The sequence below is a fragment of the Melospiza melodia genome, chromosome 6, assembly GCF_035770615.1.
Source record: "Melospiza melodia melodia isolate bMelMel2 chromosome 6, bMelMel2.pri, whole genome shotgun sequence".
In the NCBI taxonomy this organism is placed as follows: Eukaryota; Metazoa; Chordata; class Aves; order Passeriformes; family Passerellidae; genus Melospiza; species Melospiza melodia.
Genome location: NC_086199.1, coordinates 68392110 through 68416210, shown reverse-complemented (window position 1 = coordinate 68416210; position 24101 = coordinate 68392110). Strand labels below are relative to the sequence as shown.

Below are 24101 nucleotides of genomic sequence, written 5' to 3'. Positions count from 1 at the left end.
CCTGCATCTTGGGTTCAATCCCCACATGGGCCATTCACGTCAGACTTGGACTCAATGACCCTTGTGGGTCCCTTCTAACTCAGAATAATCTGTGAGTCTGTGAATGTTGCTATTTTCAGCTCAAAATTAAAAATGTAAGTTGCTGATTGTGAATACTATTTGTTTTTCATTTACTAGAGGAATCTTAGGCACATCCATTTCATTTCCTCTTGGTGCCTCATTATCAATAAACCTTTGCCTCACTGCTTCTGTAAATCATTTTCATCCTTTTCCTTTGGGAACCATGTGTTTGGACTCTTGCACAAGTGTCTCATGAGAGTAATTGGTCAAGTCATGGAGTATCAATTTTACTCCTTGATGAATTTTCAAAACTTCATTAAAGGAGGATTATTGAACAACACATAAGTATTTTTTCGGATGAGGAAAGCATTGCACTTAAACCATGATGCAAGCAGGGTTTCCCAGAATTTTACCAAGTACAGTGGCTTGTGTCAACTATTGGAATAATTCAAAAAAATGCACTTAGATTATCCTGACTCCCTAGTAAACATATACTTTCTCTCTTCTAGGTTATGAAGGATGTGGAGCTAGAGCCCCAGAGAAGTCCTAAGTTGGTATATATGTTTCAGAGTTTATGGCAAATGAGGGAGAGTTTCAAATACCTTTTCCCTACTCCTCACAGCCCCAGCAGAAAAACCTGTGAGGTACAAGAACATAGCACTCATCACTAATGGTGGTCTCCCATCAGATGCTGCAGCGGTGTTGGCAGCTCATGGCAAACACCAGTGGTGGACACAGACCCAGAGCCTGACTGAGGCACGGGAGAATTGTTTGCTGCAGAGGCTGGAGGGAACCTACAGAGGCCAAGGGTTTATTAAACTTCAGTTTGACTGGAGCTGAAATATGTGCCTCTAGAGCAGGGCAGCAGAGGTTCACGGAGTCCTTGCTGCAGACATTTTATGACAGTCTTTGGGGATACATATAAGAAGACCGGGGCATTCTGATTAATTTAAAAAAATATTTGTTTAGACTGTGTCAGGGTCAAGTGGAGTTTCCAAGCAAGCCAGTCTTAGATGGATTTTTCTGTCTTTGCCCTTTCTCCTCAGCTATGGTGTAGACACACTGGGGTTCATGGCCAGGCCACGCAGTGCAGCCATGTCTCCTCAATACCTCAAAACAACTCTCAAGCTCAGAGAGACTTTGATGTCATTGTGTGCCCCCTGCACTGCATGTGGGCTCATGGAGACCAGGGATGAGAGTCCCTGGTACCTTCACACCATGTCAGGAGTCTGGGCTTTCCCACCCCAATTGGCATCAGCATCTCCTCTGCAGGAAACTCCTGTGAGGCTGCAGTACTGCCCCCACCTCATGGTGAGGATGTAAAGCTCAGGGGAAACAACCTGCTGCTCTCAGGTACTTTTTTGGATCGGTTATTGCGTCTTGCTGTTGGTTATTGTGTCTCGCTTCTTGGCTGGCAAGTTCCCAGTTTGACTGTGCTGCTTGTTGCTTCACTTTGGGATTTTGCTGCCCTACTACTCTCTGCCAGTAAAAGCTGATGCCAGTCTGTTGCCCAGGCCCAGAGATGGTGAATTAGTGGGTTTGGTAGCCAGAAACCTCATTTCTTTCTGGAATGCTTCTAAAAGCCTAGTGCTCATAGGAATTTTCCCAGACCTGGCTAGCCTTGAGTTTTGCAATGTGCAGTTGGAATGGAATTAAATTATAGATGTTCTTCCAAGAACAGGCAGGTTTAGGGAGGGCTGAAAGTTTTTTTTTTTCCTTGTCTGGGCCTTTCTTTACTAATCAGCTGCAAAAAGCTAAAGAACAACAGAACTGCTTTGCTAAGAAATCTTGCCCAAACTTTGTCTCAATGTTTAAACTCAACCCTTTCTGTGGTTCTGTGAGGTTCAGCCAACTTTGGTTGTTTTCTGCTTTTACTCCAGCTTTCTATCACTCCTGTTTTCCAGTTTCCAAGTGTAATTGGTAGCACTCAAATCCCCCTGAGTTGTATTGTACTTGGGTTCCAGTGGGGTTGCCACAGCACCTCATCCAGACTCGGCAGTCCCCAGTTCTTCTCCAGTGGGGCACCTGAGGGCCCAAACTGAGAAGCACAAGGAGCACCATGGGAGCAGTGTTGGGGAGATTTCTCTGGGCTTGCCTGACTGCCCATCTGAAGCACATAACACTGCACTTTAGCACAAGGGTAGGCCAGGGACGCACATGTGCTGCAGTGCCTTGCTGGACTAGGGCCACAGGCTGGCTGCTTCAGCCTGGCACAGCCTGCTGGACCCTGCCCTGGCCAGGGCCCACAAGCCACTGAAGTTCATCTGCCATTAATCTGAACCAGGACTTCATAATGCAGATGCAGCTGAGCTCCAGCCCAGTCCATTACAAAATGGCCCTGACCTCCCTCCCACTGCCCCTCTTCCCAGTCGGCAGTTTTCAGGTTACAGGTCTGGCCCTGCTACCAGCAGCACAAAACAGACCACTAGAAGTCACCTCTGGGAGGCAGCTAAACTTCAGCAATGCTTGGCTGTCTCTGCTGCAGAGAGGTTGCTTTTGCAAAGCAGACAGAGAGAAGAATGCAGAGAGAGGCAGACAGACCAACCAACCCAATGACGAGAACAGCGTCCAGGCAGGCACCGACCCACAGGATGGGGTGAATCACTCTGCAAGCTGGCAGCAGGGAATTAAACTGTGCCATAGCCAGACATCAGAGCAAGGATCATCTCCCTTCAGGCAGCTTTGTCTCCCCAGCCTTCCTCACCAGCAGGAAGTGGAATCCCCCACTCCCTCCTTGTCCAGATGGCTGATTTATACCTTCAGTCACAGGTGATGGCTGGTGGGGACTCACTTAGTGTGTTAGCATGGAAGGTTAGCATGGAAGGCAACACACACACTGAAGTTTGGAAGGCTGCATGACTGCCTCATACCTCCCTCTCACCCTGTCAGAGCAGAGGTCCTGCTCATCCAGCACACAGCCTGGGGTGGAAATTGTAGGGGAAATGTGGGGAAGAGAGAGGCACTGACTGGTTGTAGGGGAAACCTCTGGAGAAGATGACAGCTTGTGGAAAAGAGCCCCCTTTTCTCTTGCAGTGCTCAGGGGAGGGATCTTTTCAGATCCTTGCAGTGGCCAAATGATGTGGGTAAGGTTAAGATGAATACATAAATCTGCATCTGATGGGAACTCTTATGCTCTTCCTTTCAGAGTGAGAGCTTAGCCCTAAGCCCTGCATTGACCTCAGCTGTCACTCACATGTGAACAGCACTCAGTGACTGCTGTCAGCCCCAGAGCTCCACAGTTTTACCTCTCTCTGCTGCAGGTGTAGGGACTGACTTCTCAGGGCCCTAGCACAGGGAGGGAGCTGAATCCCAGCTGCCTTAGATGCTACTGTGACTAAAGCAGCTGGAGATAGCAGCCAAGCAGAGGAGCAGCAACCTTGCTGGATCTAGATTTTTCTAAAAGCAACACAACAGAGGGATAACTGAATGATCCCAAAGACCTGTGGATTGGGCAGACATTGCTCCAGATGCTGACAGCCAGTAAGGATGTCCCAGGAGGAGAACTCAGCTCAGACAGGAGCAGAACAGAGCTCCCACACTGGGACAGAGCATCAAGGTGTGCAAAACCCTACAGTGCCTGTCTGTGGAGAACATAGGTCTTCAGCAAACAGGACCTGTCTGTTCTGTGTCTAGGTATGAGTCTATGACTGAGATGACACCATTTAATACTTTGTCCAATATTAATGATGCTGATTTTTTTTTTCTTAATGAAATCACATATTTCATCCATTCAGCACTGAGCTAAGTCTTCAGAGCAGTTAGGTGCTTACATCTGGTTCTGAGGAGCTTAGGAAAAACCAAAACCCTCAGGTGATCACTGTCATGGCAAGGCACGCAGGACTGCTTGGGAAGGAGGAGACTACTTATCCAAGAGGTATCAAAACCAGAGCCAAGATGAAACTGAAAGCCCTTTCAAGCCCCCTTCTCATAGTTGTCTGCCTTGTCCATCTTCCCTGGCTGGTACTCACTGAGGATATATCAGTTCAGAGGTTCTAGATGGCTTTTGGTTAACATGCACTGCTTTAGGCAGAGACCCAAGTAGGATGGAGCAGAAATCCACCATTTTTCCTAGCTATTTGTGACATGCCAGTGGGACATGTGGGAAATGAGACATTTTAAAATGCATTAGCTGACCCATCTTGTCTGTCATACTTTCAAACTTTGCACATGGCCTGGCATGCTGCAAACCTGTAGCTGACCACCCCCATGCAATGGAGCAGCTTCATTTTCTCCCCGTGGAGGCAATGGCAGTACATTTTCTTGCTCTTTCCTTATATCATGTTCTGGGAGCCAGAAAGTCAACTGCAATTGCAGCAGGTTGCTAGAAGCATTTTTGTGCCTTCAAAATTTGCTAGTCAGCACTTTCCTGCTTTTCAGATGGATGTGCCACATGAAAAAGGACTTGGGGAATGAGCTGTGCCTTTTTCTCTAGCCACAGCTTCTATGCAGAGTTTTCAGAATTGATTTGTTTATGTAAAAGCCAGTTTTGTTAGCGTCCTTTAAAAAAAACGAAAGAGGAGCAAGCAGCACATGTTGCATTTGTACAGACAATGCTGAGCTCTCCCCAAGTAGCCACAGGGTGTGTGAATCCAGCTAATCAGGCAATAAAGCAACACATGCCCTCAAAAACAGATGTTTGTATGGGGGAAAAAAAAAGCTAGCTCAGAATAAAAGTGAGAGGAACAGCAATTTTCCCAAGTAAATAGTGCATATTCCCAAGGCTTGCTGTGATGTAAACTTCTCAGCAGCACTAGAGCTAATGTTTATCAAGCTGTCTGTCCCCAAACTCATACAGTGATTTAATCCAGGAGAACTAGCCAGCCAGGAAGAAGAGGGCTTAAGTGCAGCCAGGGATGAGGTGAATTGGAGTCCCACAGAAACATCTCCCAGGCACAGAGTGGAGGTAGAGCCAGAGACTCAAGTTATACACTGGCTTCAAGGCCACCAAAAATCCACCCATGGACTTACTGCGTGGGACCTTTGACACTGTCTCCAGATTGCTTTTCAGCAACAGAAGGAGGTTTTTAGACCTTTCTGCTCCAGGCTGTATGCTCCTGCTGTATGCTCTGATCAGTAAAATAAGTCTGTTCTCAAAGAGGAGAGTCCTAGATGTGGTGAGGAGGAGCACAGTAGAGAGAAACACTCCTTCCCCCTTTCATTCTTTTACAAGTAGACTTTTCTGTGGGACTTCACTATGCCTATAATTAGCTTCCCAAGGTGATCAGGTATTTCACAGCTGGTTTTAGTCTGTGAGTTCCACTGTGAGTAACCACTGAGTGTGTCCCCCCTTTGCTGCAGAGCCTCAGGAGGCTGCAGCAGCAGTGCCAGCAGCTTTGACAAGATCAGCAGAGATGGACAGTGTCCATGCAGATGAGAACATTCATGCAGTGGTCTCCTGAGCACAATGGGAAGTCAGTGAATGCTGTACCTTGAGCAGAGGAACAGCACAGACTTTATTCAGCCTTCCTTCAGGTTCTGCAGAATCAGCCAAAGGAGGCCCAGCCTGGGAGGGATGGACAGGCCGTATACTCATCCTCATCCAGAGCTGAAATGGACATGCTCCAACCAGCTTCTGCTTAGCAGCAAATGATAACTGCAGCTCCCAGAATGAAGTCAATGGTTTGTGTCCTATCTAGAATGATGCCACCTGCATTTAAGAGATGGATGCTGCCCAGTTTTACACTTCAGTTGGGCACAAGAGTGAAAGTATGATTAAGCATCTGATCATTGCAAATAAAATCAGTGAGGCCACATACAACTAAAAAAGTGTTAAAATCTTTTCTACATGTGCAGACTGCAAGAGTACTGACTCCCTGAACAGAAATAAACCTAAATATTTGGGTCTTTATGTGTCTAAAATTCAGTAACTTTGTTTTTTCCTATATAACTCAAAATGTGGATGTTTTTTAAATAATAGTCTTGTGCTGACTTCTAGACTTTAATGACAGATAGGAGGCAGAAGACTGCAACAGGCAGCTTAAAAACAAGTATAATCATTTCAGCATGTGCTAAGGCAAGATCACAGGAGTTGGATAAGGTTCCTGTAGTTGGCCAAGTCCATGAGGTGTGCTGGCTGGATGTGGTGCAAATCTGCCTTGGTAAGAAGTGTAAATGCACTGCCTGAACCCTCTCTAGGCAAAATTTTAGCACTGGTATGTAAGCAAGAGTTGAGAGAATTACATTAAGAGATTTTTTATTTTAAAGGGCCATTGCTATGAAGAGTCAGACCATGCCTGTGCAGGCAAGGAGAGGCACCCTGCAGTGGCCAGCACTGGAGGCCACGGAATTTGGGGGTGGGCAGGGGGGAACACCCCTGTGCCCACACTTGGACAGGAAGGCAGAAGGCTCCAATGTCATTTAGTGAGGGAGCAGAGGGGCAGCCTGGTGCAGCCCATGCCACCTGTGCTGTGCTCTTTGGCCACGGGTTATCCACAGGCAGACAATGTCTGTGAGCTGCCACAAGCCAGTAGGAGTTCCAGGCTGTTCTTGAAGCCTCCCAGGACAGGGATAGCATCAGCTCTTCACTGAGACTGTAATGACTTGGACAAGATATTGCCAGAGCAGTACATTAGCAGTGCCAAGACCCAGCAGGCTCTTTTACCTGCAGCCCAGGGGAAATTGCCCTGTGCTGGCTGTGTCCCTGCCCTGTGCTGGCCATGTTGCTCTCCAGCAGCCTTGTGGGCTGTGGAGCTGCCATCACAAGATCTGTGTGAAGGAGCCTATCGGGCAGGAGCTGTGGCCTGCCATGCATTTGCTGTGCAAAGCAGATCTACCATTTCAAGTTGGACCCAAAGGTGTGTGTTGGAAATGTCCCAGTCTCCATCCCTGTGGATGCACCAAACTGACTTTGCTCTAAATTAAATTCCATGGATTAGACTGTACATAGCGAAGATTTTACTTCAGCACCCTCTCAAAATAGGACACCTGAGGAACAAAAGAGATGCAAGCTGTGAATCCAAACATTCTGACAGCATGATAAAGATGACTGTTCCCTCCAGGAGTGTGTCCACAGAGCAGTGCAATGCCTTGCTGTCTCAGGGCCTTACCTCATGACCACAGGTGAACACGGTCTTGTGTCTCCTGCACCCTCTTTCTCCTCCATAGGGCTCCCAGGACAGATGTGGTGAGATTTGAAAGGCATTATTCTGCATATCCCCTGCAGAAGTGGGAATGCAGGCATCCCTCCTGCCCAAAAGGAGCTGCAAGATGCTTGGGGCCCACATGCCCAGTTATCCTGGACTGTCCCATGGCAGGTGACACAGGGTGACTCAGGGAAGATCTTGGGAGTTCTGATGGTCTAGCAGGACGCCAAGGCACTGGGAGGGCAGGGTATAATTGTGGGAAGTCAGAAAATATCCTCCTTCTACTGCTATGAGGGCAAGGACGGATTGGCAAGCAGTGAAGGAGGCACCAAGCTCTGCTGTCAGGCTTGTAAGGGTGCAGTGGTCTCACATCAATTCCTTGTCATAGAGATCTCCACAATATGTAACTCAAGGTCTCTCTAGGTTTGATTAGAAACAGACACCCTAAATTTTGCACTGAAACTTTGAGGCCATCTCCAGTTACAGGAAGTCTGGGCATATCCATATGCAGATGTATGCAATTTGTTTCACTTCAGCAGTTAGCGTGACTGTTTAAGGTCAGGGAGCCTGCTTCTAGGGAATGAGAGTTGCTTCTTGGGATGCACACCATGCCCTCCCAGCACTGCCATCAGGCCCTCCATCCCAGAGTTTCTGCCCCTCCCATGGAAACTATTCGTCCCTACCAGGGCCCTCAGGGGCTGGAGGTGAGGAAGCCCATGTGTGCTGCAGTGCAGGAGCACTAGAGCAACATGGCTGAGCTGCAAGGAGGGCTCTGGACTGGCAGAGCAGGCATGGGAACACCCCCTGTGTGTGCAGCAGGGACAGTCCTTGCTCCTTGGGGCTGATGGTTTGTGATGGAGATAACTTATCACTGCTGAAAATCCTGGGCCCAGCTCTCAGCTGCAGTTTGAGCTATGCTGTCAACAAAATTAGAACAGACACAGAGCTTTTCTCTGTGTGTGTTTGTGTTTGTGTGTGTTTGTGCAGACCCCTCCCCAGCTAACTGAGCTCCTGAGGCAGAAAAAAACCAGCAGAGGATTTCCCAAGGAAAGGCTTCAGGTCTTGTGTTTGCTGCTGCTGGAGCTGCAGGAGGCTTAGGGATGCAGCCAGAGCAAAGCTGTGGGGGAAATGTACTGAGCTTCCTGACATCATAAATAATAAAAGAAAGAGAGAAAGGAGAAAAAAAACCCAAGCCAACCTCTTGGAATACTTCATTTATTACTCTGTTTCTACTGAGTCTCATAGGTGGTAGTCCATTGCTGCAGACTTTCTGGAACCGTTTTATTTTCAGTTGTAAAAATTATAAATATCATGTCTGTAGCTTATGATTTACCAAGGCTGTGGGGCAGGGCACTGTCCCAGTCCGTTTTGGACAGGTCTGTCCACCTGCATCCCCCAGGAGCAGTGGGAGAGGTCAGCCAGTTGGAGAAGGCAGGTTCTAAGAGGAGGCAGTGTGTCAGTCACTGGCCTAGACACGGGTTCTGGAACCCAGGGAGCATAAATTTTTACAAAATGTTCCCAAGGATCAAAGCAAAGAGTGCTGAGATAGACATCAAGCTTTGGTAGGCTTTGTAGGGAGCTCCTCAAAAGTCTGAGGGAACAATATTAGAGAAAGCAATACATCTGAAATCACAGTAGGGTGAAAGTGGCAGGTAGCTCCATTGCCTTCATCCAAGGTCTGCCTGCAAGCCCTCTGTACCACCTGGGCAATTTTCTTCCCAAATCCCTTTCACAGCTCATTCCCCCAGGCTAAACCTGGGCCACCCTTGCTCTCATGCCTGAGGGTGACAGCCACATTTCACCCTCCAGGTTTCATCCCAATCATCTCAGTGCAGCCTTTCAGCTGTGAGAGTGAGAGATGGACAAGGACTTGTACACTGTGCACCTTCTCACAAAAATTCCATGGGCTTTTGGCTGTGACAGAGCTGTTCACAGAAGGGCTAAACTGTAAATATACAGTGAATTAGCAAAAGGATTTTGTAACAAGAGATGAGTATTGCCAAAGACACAGGCGAAGATGCCTAAGCTGGCATTAATAACACTATCACATTGCCTGGGAAAAGCTCCCAGTGGGGACATCACTAAATAGTGGAACTGTTTCCCAGAAAGACTGATCCTGGCCTGGTAAGTTTTAAAAATAGACTAAAGGGAAATTTCAAAAAAATATGAGACACTTGATGTGCTCTTGGCTTGGTAAGGAGAGCATAGAGGATAGAAAATACCACAGTATCACTTCCCACATATTTAGGAACTGAGCATAGTGGCTCAAGGTTAAAACCTGCAGTAGGGCTACCATGCTTTTGCCCAAAGATCCCATCCAGGTGTGACACTCAGCTGTGCACTACATGGCAGGTAGCCAGTTACTCACACAGATCCCTCTTTTTCTGTCCTGGGTTCAGCCCACCATGCAGAGCAGTGGCATCAGATAAGGGAGAGCCATGGATCCCCTCCAGGGTCCTGCTGGCGTAGCATCACTCTTGCTAATGAAGGGGACACCCCTGTTACTGGTGGCAGGAGGTGTGCAGGAGAGGACACACACAGTGCCTGTGTCTGAGGGTGCATACACCTCATTTAAAAAGCTCAAAGGTGGTTTTTAGAAAGAAACCTGTTCACTGGTTCAGGGCTTGAAACCTCTTCCTCCTGCCTGCCATACTGCTCTCATACGTCATGTCTCATTAATTAATTGTTGAGGGCAACCAGGTGGGAACAGTGCCCCAGACTGCTGTCACACTCCTCTCATTTCCCTCTGCTCTGCACACATTGGGGTGCTGTTTCTGCAGGTGTCTCAAACTGTGCTTTTCCCCTTTCACAACCTCTTTGCCAAAAGCAGTGCAAGTCCTGGCAGAAGGCTGTGGGGTTGACTGGGAGTGTCGGTCAGGAGCACCTCTGCTGACACACCAGCACTGCCAGAGGATGCAGGAGCAGGAAACAGACCCCACTGAGCACCTCATGTGGCTGCTCTGTACTCCTGTTTTTCTATGCTGTGTTATTCAGCAGGGGAGCAGAGATGGGCTGGTGGCAGGGGACCTGCATGGTGCAGGGAGCAGACAGGTGCCTCTCAGAGACCTTTCCTGTGGCCACAACCAAGGAATGTAGTGCTCCATGACATTCAACCCTGATGTGGGTGTTGAGAGGTTGAAGGAAGATCTTGCTGGAGTGTGTGCACCTGAGTGTGCAGGGCTCATCCTCCCACCTGGGTCTCTGGGAGGGAGCAGGAGCTGAGAGAGCTTGCCCAACCTCCTCTTGTCCATCCACGCTGGGCAAAATAGGTCAAAATATTTACATGTGTTTCCTTTTCTCTCTCTCCCTGTCCCCTCCCCTTGGTCAAACCTGCCCTCCTCTTCCCTCCCCTGCCTCCCACTGAAACAGGTAAGGAAAGAGCTTTGGGAGAGCCTGACTTGCAGCCGAGCTCCGACCCTTCAGCAATGGACAGCAGCTACCTCAGCGTGAAGGAGGCCGGGGTGAAAGTGCCCCAGGACAGGGCCAGCACAGACCTCCCCAGCCCCATGGACAAGGCTGACTCGGAGAGCAACAAGGGCAAGAAGCGGAGGAACCGCACCACCTTCACCAGCTACCAGCTGGAGGAGCTGGAGAAGGTCTTCCAGAAGACCCACTATCCTGATGTCTACGCCAGGGAGCAGCTAGCCATGAGGACAGACCTCACCGAGGCTCGTGTACAGGTATGGGGGAAATCCTGCCGCTGGGTAAGGGGTGGATGAGCTCCAAAAACCCTCTGAGGTTCCCTTGCAGCCCCTCCATAAGCTGCAGGCAGCTGAGCCCCAATCAGAACCTGTGGCACAGGGAATGCACGAGGAGGTTCATCCACGTCTGACACTGGTGTCACCTCCTTTATTTGGTCTGGTGTCCCACAATCCAGTGTTCACAGAAACACCTCTTGCCCTTGAGCTAATGGGACAGCAGGTGGGTAAGCCTCAACACCACCCTGAACAAAGTTGGCACAAAACCTGCTCTCTTCAGGAGGCTTGCAGGGGACACAGGTTCATTAGTCTGAGGTGGAGCAAGCTTTTCCATAGCATCGGCTCTTTCTGGCAGATGGGGCTGCGGGGTGACTGGGAGTTCAGTGCCCAAGAACGTGGTGATGCAAGAGAGGCAGCTCTTGGTGCTGCTTGGCAGGTGCTGAAACTGCATGAAAGCTGGAGATCTGGAGGCAAAAGATGCACCCACCACCTTAGGAGAAGCAGGAGAAACAAACAGCCGTGCTCTGTTGACAGCCTCAATCACTCCCACCCACACAGGTGCCAGCTCTCATGAATTAGCTCCCTTGAAATAAGCTGGGGGGCCAGCAGACCCAGAATGCACATCACAGGAGGGAATGATTCTCTGACTACCGCTCTTTCCTGTGAGTCAAGGTTAAACAGGTTCTGTCAGGGCTCAGAAGCATCTGCAAAAAGGAGCACCCCTGCATGGGGCAGACATCCGCAGCTCACACCTTGGTGTCTCCAGCACAGCTAATCCTCTCGCTTCCATCGGCAGGCATTTGTCAGCTCACCACCCCCAGAACCTGCTCTAGCATCAAGAATAATTGGCCCATGGAGACACCTGATTCTATCTTTTATACCAGGAATATTTCCAGCTCCCAGCCATCTTCTTTAAACTTTACAAGTAATTGTTGCAATAAGGCCCACATCCATGCTTAAGTCCATTTTACTTTGTACATTCACTTCTGAATTCAACCAGAAGCAGAATTTTTCCTGTGTGCTTGCCTAAACTGGTATGCAGGGCTGGTGTGCTCTTCTTCCCCACAGCTGTTTCTCTTCAGGCTGGGCATGGCTGTGTTTCAGTAGGCAGCAGTGTGATTCCCTGAGTGCAGCATGCTGAGCATCACAGGATGGGCAGAGCAAGGCAGTGCTACAAACACCAGCTCTTTACTTGTGCATTTCCCAAGAACACACCACAAGTGCTAATGGGGTCTCCTGGGAGGCCAGCATAGCATCAGGTTACTGGCTGCACAGTGCATGACATTCCTTCAGCTCAGGAATGAGAATGAGGTGCTGGAGGGTGGCAAGCTCCTCCTGCTCACTTCTGAGCCAGGGTTTGCAGCTACTGTGTGTCCCAGGCAGTGTGAAGGGCTGTCCATCAGAGCCAGGGCAGGTGAGGCGGATGCAATCTACACATTCTTACATATAACCCTTCATTTTGTGGTTTTTCTCCACTTTACTACTGGATCACACTCCAGCTGAGGGCAAAAGAACCCCCTAGGTATCCAGGAGTATATTTGGCAAAGAGGAATTTCAACTTGCTCTGAGATAAGCGTGCCACTAGCCTGTTGCCACAGGCAGCCTAGAACAGCCTCCCTGCCAGTGCCACCTCTCACTTGGGATGGCGATGACAGGGCTCGTGTGATAGAGCTGCTGAAGGGCCTGTCTGAGTGGCCTGGCTGCTCGTGCACTTACCCCGTGGTGAAAGGGGTAAGCACTTGCATTTCAGTCATTCCCTGGCTCTGCCAGGAAGGACCTGGTGACCTGGGCCATGGGCTGGCACCAGGCCACCACCTTGTGATGCAGGCCTGCTGTGCTGTCAGCAGCAGAGCACACTGCTATCACTGGAGAGCAAGGAGCAGCAGCCTTGTGCCCAGAGCAGCAGGTGCTAGGTACTCAGACACCCTCCATGGCACAGGGAAAGGCTCTGGCTGCTGGGGGTGCTGGGCGTGTTGTTCAGGCACACATCTGCTGCAGCCTCATGGGCTTTGGGGGAAGCTCAGAAGCCCCTCTGCCAAGGAAGATATGTCCATCTAAGGGATAATCCTGCCCTGGAATGATTTTTTGGAGGTCAGCTTCAGCTGCCTGCGAAGCTGAACTAAGCAAACCAAGATGGCAGAAAGGTGAGGCACAGGTTTAAGGTGTGATGCTCCCTCTCACAGCTTTTGGCTGGAGGTCATCCCCTCTGGCAGGCTTGGCTTCCTGGCGAGCATAACCAGCTGCACTGCAGGCAGGACCAGATGCAGAGCCCAGGCACGCTCTGATTTTTCCATCCCTTTGCCAGGCTCATGCTTATTAGTGAAGTAGCTGCCAGAGATTTTGGTGTCTGGAGAAGAGCCCATGCCAGCAGCATACATGAGGTGGACCATACTGTCTGTGAAGCAGTGGCATTCCATGGCCAGGCCCCTCTCCTGTTCCATCTCCTTGCCTGCCTCAGTTTCCAGCCATCTGTACTGGTGTCTGACAATGTCAAAGATAATTCCCCTTGTGATGCAACGCAAATTTTCCTGCCTACTCCCCACAACCTTGCCCCTTGTTTCCATGTACTATTAAGATACTGCACATCCCTGTTTTCCAGAGTGGGAGCCATGCATAAGCTCTGTGCAGAGGCACAGCCAGGAAGAAGTTGCTATGGCTCAGCCACAAACCTGCAAGGGTGCACAGGGGATCTGTGCTCATGTAGGTCCTACACACCATGTATATCCCATTCCTTTCTTCTCCTCTTCCATGTCTGGGGCTGCAGAGCCCCACAGAGAGCTTCTGCTTGGTACCAGCAACTGCTTGAGGCTCTTTCAGCTCATCCAGGTCTGCAGCATATGTCTGAGGCAGTGGCACTAGAAAAACAAGGTAGACACGTGTATTCACACATTATTCCTTTCCTTTGCACAGAAACACACACAGGCATGTCCCAAGCCCATGCCAGCCTGGCCCTGGCTGCTTATCTCTCTTGGGTTATCAGTATCTGCCTCCTGGACTGCTCTCTGGGAGAGAAGAAGGGGATGGGACTGGAAGGAGGCTTCGCAGCCAGGGAATATAACCCCTCAGCCAGCCCCCCTCAGAGGCAGCTTTATGATTGCTGGGACCATTAATGAAATGTTTTTGGCGGTGACCCTGTGATGCGGCGGGGGCTTGAAAGTGAGAGGGAAATGTCAAACTCCGCTGCAGCAAAATCACCGCCTTGGAAAAAAAAGAAAAGAAAGAAAGCAAAGCAAAGCAAGAAGTAATATATCTTGATCCCTTTTCCCCCATAAAACCCTGGGAGGCTGGTGGAAGGAGCGGAAAGACTGAGCTAAGCCTGCAGGAAATTAAACATGAAATGAAAACAAGCTCGAGTTATTCAATTCTCTCATCCCAGGCTCCAATTTCCCATTCCAGGCCACTGATAAAATGGTGTCCAGTTTCAGCACTCAAGGATGAATTCTGGCTCTGTTCTTGCAGTCTGATAAAGCAAAGGGCTGGTGTCCATCTCCAGCAAGAGGAGAGACAGCCTGGCCTTTCACAGAGGGATGGGGTCCTGAACACAGACAGATGGAGGCTGAGCAGAGAGAGGAGGGTAGCAGGGTGAGAGGACAGGAATGGGGAGAATGGATGCTGTGGGGCTGCCAGAAGAGAGTAAAAGCACAAGAGACTTGAACATGGCGGGCAGCTCTTACCTGCACCAGAGCAGTGATGCAGTGAGGGGTGCTGAGCACAGGGCATGAGCACAACCCCACAGCTGCCACCAGCCCATCACCACATGTGCAGAGGGCAGCCTCACCCACCGCTGCCATGGTGGGGGCAGGAGAGAGGGGAAAACACCTTTAACTTAGAGGAAGGACAAATCAGTGATGCAGCCCCCAGATATCCAGACATGGTCAGTGGCCTGGGTTAAGTCCCAGCTGAGCCCATCCCCCTGTGCCCAGTGCAGGGCACACGGGGCTTGGTGGCAGGGGCAGACTGGCAGGGCCCACTGGGTGTGAGGGTAGAGGCAGCAAGAGAGTGAGCAGGAGCCTCCTTACTTTGTCTCAGGCCACTTCTGGCCTCTCCACCCCCAGCAGCACATCAGCTGTGTATACATATGGATTTAGGTACCACATATCGCTGAATGTTTGTGGAGATATGAAACATTCTCTGTTTTGTAGATTTTTACAGGGCCGATTTGGTACCTCAGGGCTTATTAAAGCATTGTCTGCAGGAGTCAGATACGTGCCATTACCATACACTCCTGCTGTAATTGCTAACACTGAGATTCAGTCCACAGTGACTGCTGGCCCCTGCACAGCAGAAGTAGCCCGTCCTGACTCCAGAGAACATACTGCACTAGCCACTGCAACCTCTGCCACCACATTCCCATTCCACAACAGCCGCTCTTGACAAGGAGTGACAGGCAATGAAAGGAAAATGAACTTCTGTTTGGGTTTAGATTTGCTTTTTAAAAGCAGGTGTCTTCTAAGACTGTGGAAATACTGAGGATTAGTTGAGGTTTTTTGCTGACATTTTCACATTATACATTGCCATGCCTGTCTTGTTTTCCCCGGAGCACTGTGGAGGTCTGGAGAAACCCAACTGCAAGACACCAAGAAGCCTATAAGGACTTGGACCAGAGGAGAAAGGAAAGCTTTAAAAAGCTGTCCAAACCTTGCCACAAGTGCTTCAGAGCTCACTGTCAACTCTCTGAGTGTCTCTGGTGCCTGTGACACCAACACTTGGACTGAAGACACTCTTCTTCAGCCTAATGCAATGACTTGTCACATCGTCCCAGCCCACCAGCCACGTGGCAATTTGGGAGCTGCCTGTTTAAATCACTTTGCTCTGTTCAATCCAATGCATAAATGCTTTAGAGCAGGGGCCGAGACATCACTCTGCTCTGTCAAGGCAGCTGTTGTGCTGTCCTGGGAAGAAGAGGGCACAGACCCTGCACTGCTGTGTTCGAAGGTCCCACTGCAGAGCCACACACTGCCGTGGGGGCCGGAGCTGGGCCGCCCTGCTCCCAGGTGGGATGCTCAGGCGGGCAAGGCAGCCGGGGCCTTCCCCACACAGGGAGGGGCTGCGTATGCCTGGCACATGTTCATCCCTGCCCTGCACAGGCAGCCCTCTGCTCCCTACCTGTTCTGCACCCCTCTGTGCACAGCGGGGCCTCCTCCGCCTGAGGAGGAACCAGGTCACCACCGCTAACTTTGAATCTGCAGATCAAAGCGGCGTGATCCAGGCCAGCCCTGGGACTGGCCTGCAGCTGGGCTGCAGTGGCTGTGCCAAGAAGAGGTAGAAGAAAAACAGACAGATGCCTGAGGCATCAAACCTGCTCCAGTAGGACGCTCTGCATGTGCAGCGTGTTTGCAGCTGGGATAACGTTAGGATGCTTCTCCCACTGCTTTTTGCACCTACTGAAAACACTCACAGGGTTTTTGGTTTGGGATAGGGGGTTGATAGCAGGTCGCTGCTTTGGCCAGCCTGTGGATGGCCCATGCCAGTGGCATTGCCATGGCCATGGGGCCAGGCACTAAACCCTGTGCTATCCACAGCCCACATGACGAGCACGTGCCTGGCAGCTGCACTGCTCCCTGCCCAAAGCAAGGCATGGCCAGACCCTCAGCTGCCTACTCATACCACAGGCCTGGCAGAAAGAGACCAGCACCAGGCTGTCTATGTGGTGGGAGGCAGAAACTGAAGCAGGAGAGCCTGAAACAAGTCTTCCAGCACAAGCAGGAAGGTCAGCTCAGACCAGAAACCCAAACCCCTTATCCCTCCCAGCAGCAGCTTCTGGCTGCACTGACTCAGGCTGAAGGTGCCACAGCACTCCTGCCCCTGCAAAAATTGTCCTGCCATCCTACCTTGTGCCAAGCACCTGGCTTGTCCTGCTGTCCTGTGAAGACATGAGCTTCCTACCTGGTGTCTGCTTTGCCCAGGTGCCTGGCAAGCAGCAAAGCTGCCCCACGGCCAAGCGTGGGAAGGGCCAAGCTGCTTGTCAGCAATACCCCCTCTGGCCCCCTGCAGCAAGTCACCGTGTAAAACTCGAAGCAGAGCTGAGAGGCTCTAGGAGTGCTCCTTTCATGCACTGGCGTGACCTGCACAACCCAGCCCCCGGTGATCGCCCTCATCTCTCAGTGCCTTCAAAGCAGCTCTTGATTGATGTGTTTCCCTGACTCACGAGCTTCAAGAGGCTTTGAAGACACTGGGCCAGGCTCTGATCTCTCTGAGGCTGATGCAAATCGGGAGCAATGGTGCTGACAACAGTGCAATAATCCACACTGATGTCAAGCCAGTAAAAATAAGAGCAGAAACAGAGTTTTGGTCTTTGCCTTGAAGGGATCTGAGCAGCACTGTGAAGTAAAGAGTAGCAAACCCTGCAAAGAAAACTCAGTGTAAACCAAAGGATGTTATAGAAGGACACCTGTCCTTTCCTGCAGCTAAGGAGGGAAGGGGTGTTCAGCTTTGTATTTTTTGCTGCGGTTAAGAAAAATGAGGGAGTTGGTGAGAAATGCAAGCTGCAGTCAATGGCATCATCATAGCCAGGATTAGTCCTGGGGAAAGCCCCGTCACCGCTGTTTTCAGCCTGGCAGCAGCAGCACACATGGATGTATTCACATGTCTCTGAGACTGGCTGACAGCAGGAGAGCTGCAGGCAGAGCCTGGGTAACACAGATTTAGGGGTGAGAGGAAGAAGGGCTATTCCAGGGCAAATCAGGCTGTGGGAGACAAGAGCTGGATATGTCCCCAGAGGGGCTGTGCACCAGAAGATGGACATCCCCGTTTGCATGGAGTGTTCCCTTTCTAGGAGCACAGGCTGGCCCCAGACCTTCAGGAGAGCAGGGAAGGACTGTCTCTCCCCTGCAGAGCATGTGTGCGGAGCGATGCCCTTCTCTGTGCCATACAAAACCACCCGCCTGGTGAGGCCCTGCCCTCTGGTGGGCTCTTCAGGGCTGCCGGGCTGCCCTTGCTCACAGCCCTGCTGTCGCCTCTCCCCAGGTGTGGTTTCAGAACCGGCGAGCCAAATGGCGCAAGCGGGAGCGGTTCGGTCAGATGCAGCAGGTCCGGACCCACTTCTCCACCGCCTACGAGCTGCCTCTGCTCACCCGTGCTGAGAACTACGCCCAGGTGAGTGCATTCCCCTGCCTGGGCACTGTGCTTGCTGGACACGCTGCCTCTGCTCCCAGTGCTCCCCAAGCCAGGCTTCCCTTCTCAGGCACATCTGCCTGCCCCTAGGCAAGGCTGCAGGGAGCGGGGCTATACTGCCAGGCTGTACTGAAGGGCTGGCAATTTTTTAGACAGGTGCTCTGCCTGGCTCCCTCATGCCCTGGCCCAGAGCAGCCATCTCTAAAGCAAGTACCAAGCCCAGCACTGTGTGATACAGAGCAGCACCCTTGGGCGCAGGTCACCCCGTTCAGCACATCCTATCACATGTGCTGCTGCCCACTAACTTTCCACTGGTTTGAAAGAGATCCAAAAGACTATTTCATGCCTAAAGAATAGCAGATCCCAGGGAGGCTTCCTGCTACCATGTCTGATTTTTATGCCCCTTGGACATGGTGGTTGGATAAAAGGATTTTTCCCCTGGCAAATTCCCACAGCAGTGTCCCGGTGATGGGCTGTGGTACGCACAGCACACTGGGTGACATCTGGGGATGCTTCCCAAGGGAGTTGTAGATTTATGCTCCAAAGGAAGAAGGGAGGAGGCAGCCATGCTGGGGTACCTGAGGCTGCTTCTGAGTCCTATTGAAACCGTTCCTGCCCTGACCCTGGAAGCAAGTCACGGGGTTGCCTCCCCTTTGTAGCTTCCTGTCTTGGAAAACCTGTCAGCACAATAGCCTCTGAAAGACTGGGCCAGCCCAGTTTCACAACGCTCCAGATGATGCCAGGCAGACTGGGGTTTGCTAGCTCCAGGGCTAGGGTGTGCCTCAGAAAGCACTCCCGCCTTCCTCCACTCCTCTTCCCACCACCCAGAATTTGCTCAAGGGTGCAATTCTGCAGACATGATGCTCTGAACCTGACTGTCCTCACAGATTTGCTGGAAGCCCTCTCTCCCTGACACCCTGTCTGTCAGCTGCCTCCCCAGCCAGAGCTGTACCAATGCTACCCTGCAGCCAAGCCGGGAGTGTTTGACCTCTCTCCCGCTTGGCGTCTCCCATAAACTGAACAAGAAACCCTTTTGAAACAGCTGAGATGCCAAAGCAGCTTTTCAAGCAGAGAACACTCTCAGCAACCTTTTTAGCATGTCCTTCTCTTGCCTTTGCAACTTACACTGCTCTCTCCCTCCTTACACTGCCCTCCTCTCCCAGCACAAGAGATCAAAAATTTGAAAAGCAATTTGCAGGAGGTAAGAGATCAGAGAGGGCCCAAGGGCAAGCAGTGGAAAGAGGCAGTGGGATGAAGGGCCCTTTGCTCTCTTGCTCCAGCCAGCTGCTCACCTCCTCCCTGCTTTCATCCTGCATGCCCATGTGCCCCCTCCTGCAGCACACCTATTTCCACTACCAAATACTGAGCCCTCCTCTCTTCTGCAATATCATTTTTATGAGTGACCCTGCAGGATCCTAGATGGTCTCTTGAGGTGGCCCTGCAGGGTTGTGCTCTGCAGCAGGGTGGGTGATGCTGCCTGGATGGGCCCTGTTGGGGGAGAGGGGCAATGAAGCTGCCTGTGCTGGGGGCTCAGCTCTGACAGGCATGTCTGTGTGGTACAAAATAGCCCTTGCCTAGGCAAAGCTGCCCCGAGCTGGAGAAGGACGGTGGATGAGCAGCCTCACAGCACTGCTTTCTGCCTGATCCCTCTGTAATGAGTAGGACCACAGAAACACCATGGATGACACAATCTTCCCATGCTGAGAAAAGTGCTCATGGGACAAAAAAAGTAAGAGCAGTGTCTGGGAGAGGAATAAATGCAGATGCTATGGCAGAGAAGGAGCAGAATCCTGCTCCCCGTGAGTAACCCTGCTGCACTCCCTGCCCCTGTCCAGGCTGCATACAGGTTTTGGAGTGGATTTGCTGGCTCCAGGAGCACTGAGGGTGCTGCAGCTGGCAGGGCCCAGCAGACAGGACTGCATGTCCATCTCACTGGCTGCCCCTCCACTAGGCTGCCCTGCCAGGCCAGGGCTGCACACAGTCCATTCCCTCAGGCCAGCTGCCCAAAATATCCTCCTTGGGGCAGCCCTGATGCTTCTTTTCCCATCCCCAGATCCAGAACCCTTCTTGGATCGGCAACAATGGAGCAGCGTCCCCTGTGCCTGCCTGCGTGGTCCCCTGCGAGACGGTGCCCTCGTGCATGTCCCCCCATGCTCACCCCCACGCGGCCGGCGGCGTCTCCGAGTTCCTTGGGGTCTCCGGGCCCGGCAGCCACGTGGGACAGACTCACATGGGCGGCCTCTTCGGCACAGCCGGGATGAGCCCCAGCCTCAATGGCTACGAGCTGAACAGCGAGCCGGACCGCAAGACCTCCAGCATCGCTGCCCTGAGGATGAAAGCAAAGGAGCACAGCGCCGCGATCTCCTGGGCGACATGACAGGGCTGCGGCCCGTGCGCGCCAGACACGGAGAGAGCACGTGGGGACAGCCCGGTCAATCCATCCGCTTGGACTCCAGACAGCAGTTGCCTCCTCGGGGATCTGAATGCAGCACTTTTAGCTACCCTAGGCATATAAAGTACATATGTTAATGTAAGTGGAGCGTTTCCAGCATGAACGTGGCAGCTCCCGGCTTCCTGGGATCAGGCAGGGAGAGGGAGGCTGTGGAGCAGCACCTCTTCCATCAAGATCTGGGATAGGATGCATCCCTTCTCGCTGCCACCTCCCCAACAACCTGGGCATTTTTTCTTCCCACTGTTTTTTTCTGACACCAGACATGCCTTTCCAAAGAGCAAGAGCCCACTGGCCTTTCAGCAGCTTCTCCCATCCCACCACTTACCAACACACACTCACACACACACTCTCACATATTCTGCCCTGGGCAAGGGACTGCATGGGGACTCTAGCACCAGCAAAGAGACTCTCTCACATTGCCAACATCATTTTAGTGGGAGCTACGACTTCCCACGGCCGAGTGGGGAACAGGGCTGGGGAGATAACCAAAGCCAGAAAAAGCCATCTCCTTCTTCCCCGCTCCCACTCCATCTTGTACTTTGAGATGAAGCAGAATTGTAGAGGCCTGTGAAGGGGATGCCCCTCTACCCACCATAGCACGGTGTTATCACGCTGAGAGTCTTTGCCAGCCCTCTGGTGACCCAGATGGAGATACACCCCAGCAAACAAAAGCTTTGCAGCATGGCTCAATGCCCCTGGGCTTTGCTTTCCCTAATTGTGCTCTCTGTTGAGCCTCCCAAGTATGGTGGTACAGGAAAAGATTCCCTCTGTCTTTCACTGGGTTGGGAATTATTAACTTCAATTTAGAGACAGCAGCTCTGGCAGGGAAGCACAACTGCTCTGTAAATCTGCAAGTCCCCAGAAAGACTGCTCTAAGAAAGAGCTCAAGCACTAGCACACCACCACAGTGGCACAAGGCCACCAAATTCCTCATACACCTCATGCTGGGATCAGACATGTGCAATGACAGGCCTTCCCTCAGCCCTCCACCCCAGTGCCCTGGGGCACACAATGGCTGTGGGCATCTCTGCACCAGGGACAGCAAAGGAACAGGCTGGGAAGGGGCTCAAGGGAGAACAAGATGATCCTGCCCCATCTCCAGCCACCTCAGATCCTCTTCATTTGCAGAGGAAGTAGAAGAGACCAGAGCTTCTCTGGTTTGTGAACCAGCATGCCTCTCTGCCTTTCCGTCCCAGTGCTCTTACCTGCACAGAGCTGTTCAGTAAGATCTCCTTTGCAAGGCTAAATGTTTTACAAGTTTTTCAGTGATCATGATGCATAATAATTTTGGAACATCCTTTTACCCCACTGAAATACCGCCAAGGAGAAGCTGAAAGTCAGCTGAGCACTACCAGCCATACAGTGTGGCTTTGCAAGCTGGGCTTGAGCTGGGGTAGCCATCTCCAAGATTTACAAGGGAATTATAGGATACTACTCCCAGAAAAACTGGTGTGTCACCCTTCCCTCTTTCCTCTGCTCAGTGTTAGGGGATCTTGTGATATAAGGTCCAGGAATATCTAGTGGTCTTGGAAAAAGTTCCAAATAAGCTACAACCAAATGTCCAGCTTCAGGTTAATGAGCCATACAAGTATTTCCATAGTGCCTAGACTGTCAATACACTACCTTAATGATACCCTATTGCTGGGGAAAAGTAATATATTTACTGGAATTAGAAAACACCAGTAGTACTGTTTCTTTTCTCTCCTCAGAAATGCTAAGAGATGCATTCCCTGCTATGCACAGGGAGCCAGCATGCATTTCACCACATCATCTGTGTAACCAGGGCCTCTCCCATCACAAGCAGCCAGGATTTACATGTCAGCCTAAACATTCAGCTGAGACCTCAGGCATGGTGGCTTAGATGGTGAAAGTGATGCTGATCACCGAACCAGGCAGGATCATGCTGACCAGTTGCAGGTGTGTACATCCCCACTGAGTACCCCAGAAGCCACTGAGCTTCACAGCCACCCAGGGACTGGTGACAGGAGCACTTTGTCCAGATTTGTGCAGGCAGCTGAGCACAGTGTTGAGCTTTTTCCCAGGTACACTGGGGATCTTGATGCTTCCCAATGTCAGCAGGCAATCAGTGGAGGGCTGCTGCCTGAACAGTCCAGTACCACTGCTGACAAAGCAAATCAGCAACAAGCAGAGCTAAGGAGAGGGCAGTGGGGCAGGCAGGCATATGGGGACAGGTCTCACTTAGCCTGCAAGCTCTGAAGGCAGCTCCAGTGGAGGGCTGTATCTATTCAAGAGCTTAGCTTCATTCCCTACTGAAGTTAAAAGGTAGCTTTTCCTCACCAACTTCCACGGGGCCAGTATTTCATCTGAGCTGTTTAACAGTCCAGAGGATTAAGTGCTGTATCCCTGTCTTGTTAGAGAGAGAGAGAGAGAGGACAGTCTCTTGGCAGCAGACTTGGCATTTAGAGAAGCTTGGCCCCCACTTTCTCTCACCTTAAAATTCATGTGGAAAGCACATGTTGGACTCAGTCTAATTTAAACACCACTGTGCGTGCCCAGCCCTCAGCCTGCCTGCAAACACCACGAGGCAAGGGGAATGTTGTTCCCTGGACCCCCTTGTGCAGGACTCCCCTCCCACCTCCAGCTGCAGGCAGCCCCACTGCTCATCAGGCTCTGCCTCACCTCCCCGGGTGCTGCTGCCATTCAGGCACAGTCCCTTGCACCCACACTTCTGGATAATTCTGGAAGGGGTGTCCCTCCCAAACCTTCAAAAGCAGTTGTTCTGGTAGTTTTTAAGCTACATGCATCTGTACTTAAAACACATTTTTAAAATTAATTTAAAAGGGTTTTAAAACTAGCTGTTAAATTAACATGAAAAACTGTATAAATATATATATATATATATATATATACACTTATATATATGTGTATATATATGTGTGTGTGTGTATCTTAACCTAGCCAGCCTACAGCTACTGCATTTCTTAAAGGTCACAGGGTCAGTGCTGTTCTTGCAATCCCACGTTACCATGATGATACCTTTTTTAATTATTATTATTGTTGTTATTTTAATACTTTTCAATTCTATTTATGACTTTCTTCTCTATTTATTTCTTATTTAGTATTTTACTCCTGTCTATACATTGAATCACAATTCCCTGGCTTGGACTTGCCTTCAAAGCTGCAAGCTTTATCCCCATCCACCACCAAAATGTCTCACAAGCGTCAGCTGTCCCAACACCTGCCATGCCCATGGTGGCATCCTCTGTGGGTGCCGCCCACAGAGCTCACCCACATGGTCCCTCCAGCCTCATGGAGGGAGGAGAAAAACATTTCTCCCAAGCAGTCCTGGCCCTGGCTATGCAGCAGGTATCCTACAAGGTGGCTCTCTTATGTTGCCCATGGCTGGGAACCCCAGAGATGTCCCACAGCTTTGAGACTAGGAAGATGCAAATAGCAAGAGCAGCATGGGTTCCTGGCACTGGCTTAAAAGTGGTTGGGTACCACTCGCTGCCAAGCACTCAGAGGCACTTCTTGCCTACAAGCAGTAGTTAGTGCTTTGGTAGCAATTGAAACCAGTGGGGAACTAGGCTTGGGCTTGCTGGGCCCTGCGGGGTCCAGACTCTTAGGGCTGCTGTGCCTCAACAAGCTCCTGGAGAAGGGCCAGGTCAGCCCCCTGGCACGTCACCTACTGCCAGCAGTGCCACCCACCTGCACTCCCAGCAGGCTCTCCAGCCA

General features: G+C 51.1%; 1 protein-coding gene across 2 annotated transcripts in view; it reads left to right on the top strand.

Annotated features, from left to right (window-relative positions):
- Positions 1-21622, top strand: part of ALX4 (ALX homeobox 4) — a 38495-nt gene extending 16873 nt beyond the window's left edge. For both annotated transcript variants that reach the window (XM_063158834.1, XM_063158835.1), the window contains 3 exons: positions 10512-10822; positions 17807-17935; positions 20007-21622. In XM_063158834.1, coding sequence (XP_063014904.1) covers positions 10512-10822; positions 17807-17935; positions 20007-20330 — 764 coding nt within the window. In that variant the 3' untranslated portion in view covers positions 20331-21622. The remainder of the gene's footprint in view (positions 1-10511; positions 10823-17806; positions 17936-20006) is intronic.
- Positions 21623-24101: the final 2479 nt, after the last annotated feature.